At 40.1% G+C, this 15399-nt stretch overlaps 3 protein-coding genes across 3 annotated transcripts; all 3 read left to right on the top strand.

Moving 5' to 3' along the window:
* Positions 1-2702: 2702 nt before the first annotated feature.
* Positions 2703-3107, top strand: LOC109380724 (keratin-associated protein 2-4-like). The gene has a single exon (XM_019638580.1). It carries the CDS (start codon positions 2703-2705, stop codon positions 3105-3107), a length of 405 nt encoding a protein of 134 aa, XP_019494125.1.
* A 3057-nt stretch (positions 3108-6164) lies between these two features.
* On the top strand, positions 6165-6623 carry LOC109380720 (keratin-associated protein 9-3-like). The gene has a single exon (XM_019638575.1). The coding sequence runs from the start codon at positions 6165-6167 to the stop codon at positions 6621-6623; it is 459 nt and encodes a 152-aa protein (XP_019494120.1).
* Positions 6624-11556: 4933 nt separating this feature from the next.
* Positions 11557-11985, top strand: LOC109380721 (keratin-associated protein 9-3-like). The gene has a single exon (XM_019638577.1). The coding sequence runs from the start codon at positions 11557-11559 to the stop codon at positions 11983-11985; it is 429 nt and encodes a 142-aa protein (XP_019494122.1).
* Positions 11986-15399: the final 3414 nt, after the last annotated feature.

Here is a 15399-nt window from a genome sequence, read left to right as displayed (position 1 = left end):
AAAAATGTGCCTTGGAAAGAGCAAAGCAAAGCAAAAATCATGAAACTAAAAAGTTTCTGCACAGTAAAAGAAACAATCAACAAAATGAAGAGGCGACCTACTGGATGGGAGAAAATATTGGCAAACCATATAAGGAATTCCTACAAATCAACGGCAAAAAAAGAGAAACCAGTCCAATTCAAAAATAAGCAGTGGACTTGAATAGATACTTTTCCAAAGAAGACATACAGATGGTCAACAAGTACATGAAAAGGTGCTCAACATCACTAATCAACGGGAAAATGCAAATCAAAACTACAAGGTGATATCATCTCATACCTATTACAAAAAAAAAGACAAAAAATAACAAATGCCGGCGAGGATGTGGAGACAAGGAAATCTTGGTGCGCTGTTGGTGAGAGTGTAAGTTAGTACAGCCACTACGGAAAAGAGTATGAAGACTCCTTAAAAATAGAACTACCATATGATCCATCAATCCCACTTCTGGGTGTATCTCCAAAGGGCATGAAATCACCATCTCACAGAGATTTCTGCACTCATATGTTCATTGCAGCATTATTCACAACAGCCAAGACATTGAGACAACCTAAATGTCCAATTACAGATGCATGGATGAAGAAAATGTGGGCTCTCTATCCATCTATACATATGCGTATATACAATGGAATATTATTAAGCCATAAAAAGGAAATTCTGCCATTTGTGACATCGATGGACTTGAAGGCATTATGCTAAGTGAAATAAGTCAGCCAGAGAAAGACAAATAAATATTATATTAATATTATCTCATTTATATGTGGAATCAAAGGGTAAGGGGGCAGGGGAGTGGTAGATGAGGGTAAAGGGGATCAAATATATGGTGATGGAAGGAGAACTGACTCTGGGTGGTGAACACATGATGTGATCTATAGATGATGTATTACAGAATTGTACACCTGAAATCTACGGTATGTAACTTTGCTAACAATTGTCACCCCAATAAACTTTAATTTAAAAAAATAATAAAGAAAGAAAAAATTTCCAACTCATAGAAACAGAGAACAGAAAGGTGGTTGGCAGCAGCTGATGTGTAGGGGAGATGGGAAGATGTTGGTCAAAGGACATAAGCTTATACTTATGAGTAAGTTCCAGGAATCTAATGTACAGCATGGTGGCTAGAGTTAACAATACTATATTGCATATTTGAAGGTTGTTATGGAAGTAGAGCTTTAATGTTCTCATCATAACAACAACAGCAAAATAATTATGTGAGGTGTAGGATATGTTGACTAACTTTGTTGTGATGAACAGTTTGCAATATATACATGTGTCAAATCATCACAACATACACCTTACCTAGACAATGTATGCATCAATTATATCTCAATAAAGTTAGGGGGAAAAAAGAAAACGCAGAACATACAAGTTTGTATCTAGGATCTGGTGATTGCTTTGAAAAGGTCACGTGTGTCCGTGGACAAGAGAAAAAAACATGAAATATGAGAGTTGAAGGTCATCAATGAGGCGGCTTGATTTCTCCCTCTTCTATGTCCCCAGTTGTGACTATGTGTCCAGTCAATTTACATTCCTTTTAAAGTTTTGAAATCATGTTTGAGATTCCACTTAGGGAGTTCTAGCTGCTCGAGCCCAAGGCACATTCTTCTGAATGATGGGAATGATCCTAAAGTGATCCCCAGTCCTGTCTGGTGAATAATAGGAGGGGTAAAGCTGAAAACTCATGAGACTGTGTCTCCCATACCATTCCTCAACTGCCTCTGGTGATGCTTCCGGAAGAAGCCTCCCCATCACACTTCCAGCAGTGCCATCCCAGACAGCTGGGTGGCCTCCCAACTGTCTCTGAACAAGGCACTGTGTATCTTTACAATGTGTTGGGGGAAAACCTCCATCTTGACACTTCTTAGTCATAGCACCACGTCAAGGTAAATTAAGAAAGAACTTCTCTGTCTTAATTATGTGATTATTTATCACACACACAAGAAAGGCAAATATAAAAAATGTCTCAGAGAAGACGATCAACATTCTGTCACCAGAAGGGCCAGAGCATTGCACAACCTGAACTGGAAAAAAGAAAAGAACCATGGATGGCAGGCTTGGATGTTTTATTCGACACTTAACCTGGTTTACAAAAATAAACCTTGGCCTTTCCCATATAAGAGCTGCAGTTCTACACAAAGCATATACATTTCATTATATCAAGTGATGTGTAGTCCCAAGGAATCCACACCAAAGGATGTGTCTACTACCCGTCTGATTGACATGTAGGCTTTTCAGAGGATCTCTTGGGGTCAAAGATAGGATCTAGTTATTGCTCTAGAATCCCTAATTACATTTGATTTCTTTTAAAAAGTTACAGTTGCTTTAGAACTGTTTTGCCCAGTATTTATCAGGTGCTATCTACTCAAAACGAGCATCAAGAAGTGCTATCACTTAAACGCCTGTGAGTGCTTAGATTTTGATGATGAACAGCATGAATATACTCATATTTAGGGATGCAACAAGAGTTCCTTAACGAGATCATGAGTATGTCATGAGCTATGCAACCATTAGTGAAAATATAATTCTACTTAATTGGCCAAAAGACAAACAAGAGGGGTCATCAGCACCAGTCCAGGGTATATAAAGGGCCCCGAAGGGGAGGAAGACAGTCACACCTGAGAACACCCAACTCCTCTCACCAGCCCCGCCCAACCCTAGACACCACCATGACCGGCTCCTGCTGCGGCTCCACGTGCTCCTCAGGCTGTGGGGGAGGCTGCTGCCAGCCCTGCTGCTGCCAGCCCTGCTGCTGCCGCGACCCCTGCTGCTGCCGCCCCTGCTGCTGCCAGACCACAGTGTGCCGCCCCGTGACCTGCGTGACCCGCTGCACGCGCCCCATCTGCGAGCCCTGCCGCCGGCCCATCTGCTGTGACCCTTGTGGCCTGCAGGCGGGCTGCTGCCGCCCCATCGCCTGCTGCCCCACGTCCTGCACGGCCGTGGTCTGCCGGCCCTGCTGCTGGGCCTCCACCTGCTGCCAGCCCATCTGTGTGCAGGCCCCCTGCTGCCGGCCCCCCTGCTGCCAGCCTGCCCCCTGCCGCACCACCTGCAGGACCTACCCCTGCTGCTGCTGAGCCATATACTGACTGCCTAGGGCAAATAACCTTCTGAAAAAGTCACACTCCCATTTCTCTACCCAACAAACCTTCTGCCCTGAGCCATCAAGACCCCAGGTCAACTAGGGGTTGTATGGAGATCCAGACCCATCTATTAAGACTTGGGCTGTTCTCAAATCTTTGTAATAGTAACATGTTTCATCCCCTCTTAGATCTTAAGTATTCTGGTATGTTTGTTTTCTAATAAACTTCTCTTCTTTGGCCTAGCAAACACAGCTTTGGTTTTACTTATTCATTCTAATTATTTTCATTAAATTTTAATATAACAAAAATATGCTGATTGCCTACCCTCTGCAAGTTACCAACAGTACAGTATACAATAAAAAATAAAATTGGGTTTAAAAATGTTCCCACCTTCAAGAAACTTTCAGGGAGATGCATCAAATTCACAACTCAACTAACCACTGGAATGTGGAATGTAGAAAAGTAAAAGTACAACACTCTGTGTGGTATCAACAGAGAAGTCATTATTGGAGACTTTATATGGGGAGAACAGGAAAGATGGAAGGAGAAGCTAACATTTTATCAAAGGATTAAGATTTCGCGGTGTAGATCTGACAGAAGATGGCGTTCTCAACATCGGAAACAGTATGCACAAAAGTATAACCGGCATTGTCTAGAGGATAGTTAGCTGGGATCACTAGAGATACGTAGAGTAATAGTGCAAGGTAAATTTGGGAAATTTCTGTGCTTTGAATATTAACCAAATGAGTAAGCCCTTAAAGTAATAAGCACTAAGAATCTGTTGAAAGCCTTGGGGCAGGGGAACGGCATGACAGGAGTTGGGTGGGCATTGCGTTGATTCCTATGGTCACTGCTTATAAAAACAGAAGGCCAAAAGCTGGACATACAATGACTATACAGAAACAAATCAAGAGGCCATTGCCCTGGTCCAAGTGATACACAATAAGAGCTGAACTAAGATGATGGCCATGGCATAAAGAAGACACAAAGAACATGGCAGACATAGAAACCCTGAAGGGAATTTAACCAAACTGAATGGGAGGAACCATTAGGAAGCAAATGTGACTTACTGAAGTTCCAGGGGACACTCGTCTGGTTAGAAGACACTTGAAAGAATTTTAACATATTTATGCTTATTTACTGTGTGTTTAAAATCACTATTCCGTAATGTATTCTGCCTGCCACTAATATTTCTATAGTTACTATAAAATACTTTTTAAAAATAGGAGACAAAGAATTTTACTACCTCTCATTGATCTTGGAAAGCAGCATGGAATAAAAAAAAATAAACTGATCTAGGAATAAAGGGAAGGAGTTTGATACCCAGCTCTTCCGGCTGTGTACTGGCTGTGTGAACAGATCAAGTCACTAACATCTCCAAAATGCAGCCATTCTTAGTTACACTCAATAGTACTCTAACACCAACTGATGCTGAGAGGAAATTAAAAGTAGTTTACACAACATCAGTGTTCCAATTTAGAACTCTGAGGTTGAATGGGTCTATATTTGACTCTTTCCTGGAGTCAATACTACACTGATGTGTACACTAGAGCAAGCTATGAGGCAGACAGATGAGGTCTTGCTTTCTGCATAACCCTTTAGTGCTTCACGCATAATGGGATTTAATAAACACGTGCTGTTTATAAAAAGAATGATGTCAGTTTCTACACCTATAAAAGTAAATGGTTGGACAGGGTGATTTATTAAGGTTTTGAAATCCAATATGTGATGATCCCATCTATCCATTTTTCAACTTCATACCTAGAGTCATGGTTATCATATGACATGAACAGCTGTATTGACACTGGCATGGCTCCATTTTAATTCTATTATTGTACAAACCAGCACTTCTAACTCATAAAAGCTAACTATGTGCTTCATGATCAGAAGTGAGGAATAAGCCTACCACGAGTAGCAATAATATTCTTTTGGCCGCAACTATGTTTTTCATTTGCCCCCATGTAACCATCAACTTCCAATGGAAAAATCACATTTTTTCTTTTAGCAACCACCAGGAATCGTTTCCATTTTTATTGTGCTGAAACTTATTTTAATCTGTCTGCATTTATACTTATTGAACAATATTTGATCATCCATTTCCTAACCTGCCTCATAAGAACTGTGACCAGAAAAAGTATTCCCTGATTCCTGCTTTTGCTTTTACTGGTTCCCCTTTATAAATTCAACTGTTGTGCTCTTTGGTCTGACATCCTTTCATAAGATACAAGGTGTAGTTACATACAATGATGTAAACTGAAATGAATCCCACCTTTGAGAAATACATACTGCCCAGATAATTCATATAGTAGTGATTTTCATGTGTCATAGATATAAATTATACTTAAATTTTTTTGTGATCATTTCCCTAATTACTGGATATGAATTTTGGCCCTAACTTTAAATTTATGCTAACAAAATATCCACAGTAAATTGGAATGGAACAGGTTTTGCTGCATATCTATTTGTGTGATAAATGTTCCCTCAAGGCTGAATATGGGAAGTTCAGGAGAGAGTATAGAAATTGGAGAGATCCAACTTCGGGAAAGATCTATGAATTCCTATGAATGTGGACTTTATCAGAGATTCTATCTGGGATTACAGAGACTATAATCTTATTTATCTAAAAAATATAAAGATAGCCTTACATGAAGGACAATGAATGGTTAATTTTTTTTTTTTGAGACTTGAGTTTTGGCGAGTATGACCCCAAAATCACATCGTCTCATGAGTGAGAGTCACTTTGTCAGGTGAAAATGACAGCATTGTTTGGAAACAAGATAAAAACACTCTGCCCAGGACTACCAAACACACTCGGTGAGTACTAGCTGAGCAATAGGGAAACTCAATTGGGAGATGTAGCATTTAAAATAACTCAGTATTTGAGCAATCAGAAGGCCCTGGGAAAGCTTGTTTAAGGAGTGACAATATAAAAACGTTGTTCGTCACAAACACAGGAACTGGCCACGGCCTATAAAAGGCCTGAGTGGAACAAGCAGCCCTAACTCAGAAACTTCTCCAACCGACCCAGCTCTCAACCTAACTCCTGACACCATGGCCTCCTGCACCACCAGCTTCTGTGGATTTCCCAGCTGCTCCACCGGTGGGACCTGTGGCTCCAGCTGCTGCCAGCCAAGCTGCTGCCAAACCAGCTGCTGCCAGCCAACCTGCTGCCAGACCAGCTGCTGCCAGCCAACCTGTTGCCAGACCAGCTGCTGCCAGCCAACCTGCTGCGGGACCGGCTGTGGCATCGGCTGTGGCCAGGGGGGTTGCTGTGGTGCTATGAGCTGCAGAACCAGGTGGTGCCGCCCTGACTGCCGCGTGGAGGACACCTGCCTGCCCCCCTGCTGTGTGGTGAGCTGCATCCCCCCAACCTGCTGCCAGCTGCACCATGCCCAGGACTCCTGCTGCCGCCCATCCTACTGTGGACAGTCCTGCTGCCGCCCAGCCTGCTGCTGCTACTGCTGCCAACCCACCTGCTATGAGCCCACCTGCTGCCAGCCCACCTGTTGAAAACCTACTTCTGAAGGGAATCCTGAGAAAATTGCGCATTGAAACTCACCAATATAGAGTCCCAACAATCTTCTGAGTTCCAATATAACCATAACCCAGCTTGCAACCCCTTGTCACATGGCTACATAATTTCCCTAAGATGTAAATTAATTTATAATAGAAGAACAAAAATGTTGCATAGACTCGGATATCAACAGAAGTCCTACAATGTGAAAGGGGTGTAGAATACATTACCATAAATATCATCTGAAATATTTCAACAGCTCCTTGAGTTTGGGATTTAATTAAAATTTTCACTGTTCACTGATGACATCATTGTTGGCGATTTCATTTCTTTGGAACTTGTTATTGATATTGGGGTACTGGGGTTTTTCAAAATCTCAATAAATGTGGCATGGCCCTATGGTTTTTCTATATTACTGTGCCTTCAAAAATGGCAATTAATAGATGGCTTTCCTTTGTTTTAGCACTAAATGATCCAATATTCTACAGCCAAAATGTATGATTCAAAGAATACATCAGTATTTATGAGCTATTTCCCAAGGTCCTCAAATATGCAATTGATGGGCTAGGTGTTTCAGACGATCAGTTTTACAAAAAGGAATTTTATGTCATTTAGCTTCGGAGAATGTTGCCAAATCCATTCATTTCATTCATATATGATTCATTTACATACAATTCTTTCAATCATCAAGGGTATAAAAAGGGTAATGCATAGTTGGAAAAGCAGTAAACACAGATTTTACAATAATACATAAGATAGAAAGGCATCCTGCGTTCCAGACCCTAGCCCGCAACTAACAATCCACAAATTCTTAAGCAATCCCTTCACCTGCCTGAGCACTTATTCCTAACCTGGAAAATGAGAGAATAGAGTTTTACTATTTATAATATCCCTTCCAGGCATAGGGTAGTCAGCCATTTCCTAAACAGGTGACACACTGACAATTAGTCCCTTCAGATGTTCAAAGAAGAAAAAATATTCAGTGGTCAAATATCATTCTATGTGTTACCACCATCTTGAAGGTTTATATAAAAAGCACATTAGAATATTAAAGGGACTGAGATGTCTGGTTAAAAAGGAACCTCCATAACCATCACTCCCAAACTGACTCAATCAGGGGATCCTCTATCCACTTATCACCAACTGACATCCTGTAACACCAGTGTTCCTCAAAATGTACTTTAGAAAATTACTGCAGGGAGTTGCAGCTCATGTTTTTACACCTATACAATTCTCTCATGTGTTGTGAAGTAAAAAAAATCAATAAATAAAAATAAATGTCGGGCCGGCCGAGTGGCGCATTGGTTAAGAACTGGCTTGGGAAGCCAGAGGGCCCCGGTTCGGATCCCACATATGAGGGCCAGTGACACTGCCCTCCACAGCTAAGATGCTGAACAACAGCTCAACCTGGAGCTGGGCTGCTATGGGCGTAGGCTGCAGTCCCCTGCTGCAGTGGGCTGCCATAAGCTACCGTGTGTAGCCAGCAGCCAGCGTGAGCGGCCAGCAGCCGCAATGAGCGGCCGTCCAGAGACTGGCAACTGATCTGCCTCGCCCAGGAAGAGCGCAATAATGGTGCCAGCTTGGGCCAGTGAAGCAACATCCTCCACAACTAGACTGAAGAACAAAACAACAACTTGTCTACCTGTCTGTTCCCCTTCCCCGATTCCCAATGCTGTTCCCCTCCCCCCAATTCCCCAATAAAATCTTTAAAAAAAAAAGTCTGTTAGATTTATAGATACAGAGAACAAACTGATGGTTGTCAAAGGATTGGGGAACTGGGTGAAAAAGGTGAAGGAATTCAGAAATACAAATTGGCAGTTACAAAATAGTCACAGGGATATAAAGTACAGCATAGAGAATATAGTCAATAATGTTGCCACAACTATGCATAGTGCCAGGTGGGTACTGGACTAATCCAGGGGAATCACTGCATAAATTATATAAATGTCTAATCACTATGCTGGACACCTGAAACTAACATAAATAATACTGAATGTCAAATGTAACTGAAAAAAATAAATCACTAATTTAAAATAATAAATAAATAAATGTATGTCTGTCTGTTGCAGGGATGGATTTAAATGAACATGATGTTGGCATACGCTATCCCCATTCTTATTCTACTCTCCAGATAGAGTTCTAGAATGAAGTGAGGATAGAATAAAAGACACGTAATGGGGCTTCCATTCTAATGGATAAAATCTCTGGGGTCTTAAAATCAAAGTGGTGAGCTGACAGCTGGAGGTAGAGCGGAAAGGGAAGTGGCTACTTAAAAGTGGTAGGATGATGAAAAATTTTGAGACTGGAGAAAAGCCTGGTGGTTGCACAACACTGATCACAACTCATTATAACTCCTTCCTCTATTTGTATGAGAACCAATCAAGAAGAAATGGAATCAAGTGGTGGGGAGGGAAGAACTTGATTTTTAAAATTTATTTAGAGGAGGTGAGGGAATGTTCAGATTGGTCTTCATTCTGTGGCAGAGGAGTAGAATTCTCCAATTTTAAGCATCAGACCTTATGTGAGGATTCATTTTATGTGTCAACTTGATTGAGCTAAGGGATACTGAGAGAGCTGGTAAAACATTATTTCTAGGAGTGCCTGTGAGGGTGTATCCAGAGAATTGCATTTGATCTGTAGACTGAGTTAAGAAGATGGATCACCCTCACCAATGAGGCCAGGCGTCAGTTAATCCTTTGAGAGGCTGAATATCATAAAACAAAGAAAGGCAGACAGAAGGCAAATGTGCCCTCTTGCTCAAGCTGAGACACCCATCTGCTCCTGCCCTCAGACTTCAGTGCCCCTGGTGGGACTTCTCAGCCTCCATAACTGTGTGAGCCAATCCCTCATAATAAATATCTTTATATATTTCTATACCCTATTGGTTCTGTTTCTCTGGAGAGCCCTGACTAAAACATCTTATTCTTAATAATTCTCTAAAGGCACTAAAGACCAGAAACATGAAAACTGAGTTAACTTTTGCACTGAGTGAGATGTTGAAAACAGTGCTACAGTAGAAAAACTCAGGAATAAAAATCTGATATGCAACGCTATCTCCAGTGCCCTTATCAATATGTATCTCAACTCCTCAAACATCTGAACTTTGTGAAAGGGAGATAAATTGTTTCAGTATCAACAATTCTGCTGAACTCAGATACGAATCAGATAGCTCCTAAGAGTGTAGTAGCAACAATCCACAATTTCAAACATCCAAGGTGGAAAAACTAGCCAATCAAAGAATCTGTGATGTAGATTTGCTGAGGAGAAGCAGCAAAAAAATCACAAAGAACCAAACCTTTTCATTCACATGTAATGCGGGATTTGAACATGTCTGAATTCTGACTTGGGAAGAGCTATGCTCCGAATTCAAAGCTGTTGTTTCTGGAGAAGCAGAACTGACACTGGGTGTTTTGGTTCAGACTCCGTGAGTGGCATTTTAACTTCCATTTCCATGTAGCAGAGTCCATACCTCATGGAGGCCAGCTCACCTTTCATTGCACCCAAACAAAACCTTCAAATTCACCCTCAGTTGACTCAATCAAAATATATAAAATTTCCCGCTCATTGGATTAGTCTCTAACATCTACAGTAAACTGCAGACTGCAGACCTAACATACCTCAGTATGCTACATACTCCGTATTTATATACTGAGAGTGTGATTTTTTATGTCGTTAAGAACATTTATTCTCATCACAAGAAAAAAATAGTAACTGTGAGGTAACGGATGTTCACTAAGCTTACTATGGTTATCATTTCACAATATATACATATATCAAATAATTATGTTATATACCTAAAGCTAACACAATGTTATATGTCAAGTATATCTCAATTTTAAGAAAACAACATTTAAATCTACAGAATATCCTAAAAATCAAAGATTAAGTGAAGTCACAAATCAAGTAGGCTAACTCTTTCAGCACTTAAGATATTCTTGAAGTATGCTTACTAGGCAGTTAAAAAAAACACAAAATAACATCTCCAGAGAAATCTCTAATAAACAGTGTTATTACTCACCCTAAGCTCTGCCTTCCTTCCCTTTGCTCTCAGGAAGTCTGTAAGAAAGGGGGCAAGTTTTCACAACTTGCTTTCACCTGCTGACTTTCCCCAGAACACCTGCTTACATGGAAATTAGGGAATTGACTGCACTGGTTTAGAGTTTAGTCTGGAGTCAGATGGCAGGGCTCAAATTTCAGATTCACCACTTGTTAGGATGAACTTGGGTGAATTACTTAAATCTGTGGCTCAGTTTCCTCTCATGGATGATGGAGCAATGATACCTATCCTGTAGGGTTGCTGTGAAAATTAAATGAATTGATGCAAGCAGAGTACTCGGAACTGTTTGGACATATAATAAGTTTTCCAAAAATGTTATCAGTAACAATTCATGCATATTTCCCAGCCTCTGATGAAAGCATCCCTTTCTGGCCAGGTGAATCACTTAGCTTTTCTCCCAAAATAAAGGTGAGAAAGGTAGAGAATGGGCAGCAGTCAACATTGGAGGCCCCATTGCTGAGAATTAAACTGTCATGTGAGACCCAACAGCTCAATTATTAGGGTCAGCATTGCGTAATATTGACACTCCGTACAGGTGAGGCATCAGCCAATTATTCTTAGAGCAATGAGAAAATTTTAACAAATATGGAAAATTAGGAGTTACGTACTCAATGAATGCTAATGACTACTTGACCACGGTAAAGAAACCTATTGAGGACCAAATACAATCAACTTTTAAAGGCTTTCTGGAGGTTGAACAAATAACTCAGGGACAGGGCAATTATCACTCAGAAACAAGTTATTTAAACACCAACAAGGAAGACACTTTGGAAATTATGTAAATAATAGCTAGCCAAGGCTTATAAAAGGCCCAATGTGGAAGTCATAGCCAAAACGAAAAAACTTCTCCAAGCAACCCAACTCCTGACACCATGGCCTGTTGCACTACCAGCTTCTGTGGATTTCCCAGCTGCTCCACTGGTGGGACCTGTGGCTCCAGCTGCTGCCAGCCAAGCTGCTGCCAACCAAGCTGCTGTCAGCCAACCTGCTGCCAGACCAGCTGCTGCGGGACCGGCTGCGGGACCGGCTGTGGCCAGGGGGGTTGCTGTGGAGCTATGAGCTGCAGAACCAGGTGGTGCCGCCCTGACTGCCGCGTGGAGGACACCTGCCTGCCCCCCTGCTGTGTGGTGAGCTGCATCCCCCCAACCTGCTGCCAGCTGCACCATGCCCAGGATTCCTGCTGTCGCCCATCCTACTGTGGACAGTCTTGCTGCCGCCCAGCCTGCTGCTGCTACTGCTGCCAGCCCACCTGCTGTGAGCCCACCTGCTGCCAGCCCACGTGCTGTGAGCCCACCTGCTAAAAAGCCAGGTTGCTGATTTTCAACTTCAAGCTTCAAATTCCAGCTCAATCCATGAACTAATTATCTTCAACCACCTCTGGACCACAGACAAGTTCTTAAACTTTTATTTGGCTTTTGTTATGTGGATTACCAAATACTTGTGTCTCACAGACCTTGATCTCCCCACTGAGCACTGAGGCTGTCAAAATACAAACTTGACTCAAGAAATGGGAAAACCAATTTGCCTTGGGATTGACCTTCAGCAAGTATTCGATCCTGTCCTATATGCCCCAGTGCTGCCAAGGCCATGGAAAAACCATCTGTCCTTCTCAGATATATTCACCTCCTGTACTCCACCGTTCTGAAGATTGTACTTACTGTGAAAGGGGAATAATATACCAAGGTCTAATAAATTATATCTATTTGGTGCAGCAAACATATCTCTTTTTCTTCATTGAGTGTGATTATGATGTATATTTCATAGAAAGTCATACAAAAGATTTTAATCTGGTTTTGCTACCCCACACTCCTATTCTTATGTATGTTAGGAAATTTGATCAGATCCAGTTGAAGTTTATCCCCACAAAATGATACAGCAAAGGCAGTTTTAGGACCTCAGAAATGGCACAGCTCTATTACTATATCCGGACCTTGCACAGCACTTTTGCAAGCAGAAAGCTACAGAAGTTAGGACTTCTGATTCTAGAGCCAGAATATGACTTGTTTTTTCATGTCTGTTAGAGAAATGCTCTTTCAGGCAATCTTCAAACAAGGGTACTGATTGCTAATAAATCCCTCTTCTCCTTACATGTAGTCTTGCAGAGTAAAGCAAGATACTACAAGTTGGGGAAGCCTCTTTGAGGAAATATGCTTTCATTAGATGGAGATTTTTACTCCAAAAACATTGTTTTTCTGTTTCTAAACTGAAAAGAGGATAATAAAGATTTTGCTCTATTTTTAGAATCAACATATCGACTTTGGTTTAAAATGTTTACTTAGAAATGCACAAATATTTGTTATACATATACATGAATTTATATATAATACAAATATACAGTGAATTTATACATATTTAATCACAGAATGCTTCATAAATTTGGGTGGTTTAGAGGAAAGGATCAGGATTAATTCATGGTTCCTTGGGATTAGAACTGGAAGAGACTGAAGGTAATCTTTTTATTAATGTTACTTTGGTTAAAATTACAATGATTTATTCATTCAAGGGTTAATGAAAATCAAGTAATCAGAAAGAGGGAATAAAGGATAACTGTAAGCAAAGAATCAATTTCCCTGACATAGTACCCAGAGACGTGATCCAATCCAGAAAACGCCCCTTGAACAACAGAACAGAAATTAAGATGTTTTATCCTCTTGTTGCTTTGATTCTGACTACTGACCACTTTCAGGTTTTACTACCTAACAGCTCATGCTGAGAAAAATATATATAAAATAAAATGACAAGTGACTTTGGTAAAATGCAGATTTGGCCGTTTATCATTATTATACACTGCTAATCATTAATTCCCCCCCTTCACTCAACAAGCGTTTACTAAACATCTACCTGTAAGATGGTGCAGAAGATACTGTGTAGGATACCAAGGTGAACCAGACATGGGCAGACCATGCCTTTAAGGAATGAATGATCTGGTAGAGCAATTACACAATTTTAGCCCTGGAGGTTTCTGAGAGATCATCTCGTTTTACAGATGAATTAGCCAGTGTTCAGAGGGATTAAGCAACTTTTCTGAAGTTGACAGTCAGAAAATGGTAGAACCAGTTTGAGAAGCCTATTTAATTTAATTAGTGCAATTTAATTCCCAGTTAAGAGGTCAGTCCCCTACATCATGTGACCACCTCTAACTGGTCACTGGGCCTGTTTGAAGTCACTTTCAGCTTAAAATTCTACAACTTTTTTTTTAATTCAAAAGCACAAACTAAAAACAATTGAGGCTTTATCAATAGGAGATGACTGAATAAAGCGTACTGTGATCATACTCTGGAATACAGCATAGCTGTTTAAAAGAATGAGCAATATGTATAGGTTAGGCCAACAAGCTGGGTAACTTAGATGAAATGGATAATTCCTATCAAAACTGAATCATGACTAGAAAATTTGAACAGATCTATAACTAACAAGGAGATTGAGTCAGTAATAAAAATTAAAAAAAAAAAACTCCCAATGGAGAAATTCCCAGTATCAGAAGGCCTCACTGATGAATTCTACCAAATGTTTAAAGAAAAACTAGCATCAATCTTCCTCAACCTCTTCCAAAAAACTGAAGAGAAGGGAACACTTCAGAATTCATCTTACGAAGCCAGGATTAGCCTGATACCAAAGCCAGAAAAGACACTACAAGGAAAGAAAACTATAGACCAATATTCCTGATTAATATTGATGCAAAATTCCTCAACAAAATACTATCAAACAGATTTCAGGAGCACATTAAAAAGATTATACACCATGGCCAAGTAAGATCTTATCCCGAATGCAAGGATGGTTCAACATATGGAAATCAATCAATGCAATATATAACATAGCAGAATAAATGTGGGATGGGGAGAACACAGTTATCTCAATAGATACAGAGAAAATATTTGATGAAATTCAACACTCTTTCATGATTTAAAAAAAAAAGTCACTCAACAAACTAGGAATAGAAGAAAACTACTTCAGCAGGGTAAAAAACCATATATGAAAAGCCCACATGACATAATACTCAATGATAAAGACTGAAAGCCTCTCCTCTAAGTTCAAGCACAGAAGAAGGATACCCACTTTCACCTTTTCTATTTATTACAGTACTGGAAGTCCTCGTCCTCACAATTAGGCAAGAAAAAGAAATAAAAGGCATCCAAATCAGAAAAAAATGAAGTAAAATTGTATTTGCAGATGACATAATGTAACACATAGAAAACCCTAAAGACACCATCAAAAAAACTGTTAGAACTAATTGATGTATTTGGTAAAGTTGCAGGGTACAGTCAATATACAACATCAGTTGCATTTCTATACACTATCAACAATCTGTCAGAAAGAGAAAACGAAGAAAACAATAGCATTTATAATGACATCAAAAAGAATAGAATACTTAGGAATAAATTTAACCATGGAAGTGAAGAATTTGCACACTGAAAACTATAAGACACTGATGAAATAAATAGAAGAAAACTTATGGGAAATAAATAGAAAGATTTCATACTCATGGATTAGAAGAATTAATATTTGTTAAAGTGTCCATACTACCTAAAATTACCTAAAGAGTCAATGCAATCCCTTTCCAAACTCCTATGGCCTTTTTCACAGAAATGGAAAAAACAACCCTAAAATTTGTATGGAGCCACAAAAGGCTCCAAATAGCCAAAGCAATAGAAAGAAGAACAAAGATGGAGATATCACACGTCCTGATTAAAAACTATATTACAAACTTATAGTAA

Source organism: Hipposideros armiger, unplaced genomic scaffold (assembly GCF_001890085.2).
Source record: "Hipposideros armiger isolate ML-2016 unplaced genomic scaffold, ASM189008v1 scaffold_40, whole genome shotgun sequence".
In the NCBI taxonomy this organism is placed as follows: domain Eukaryota; kingdom Metazoa; phylum Chordata; class Mammalia; order Chiroptera; family Hipposideridae; genus Hipposideros; species Hipposideros armiger.
Note: the sequence above shows the minus strand (reverse complement) of the source record. Positions and strands in the feature narration are given on the sequence as shown.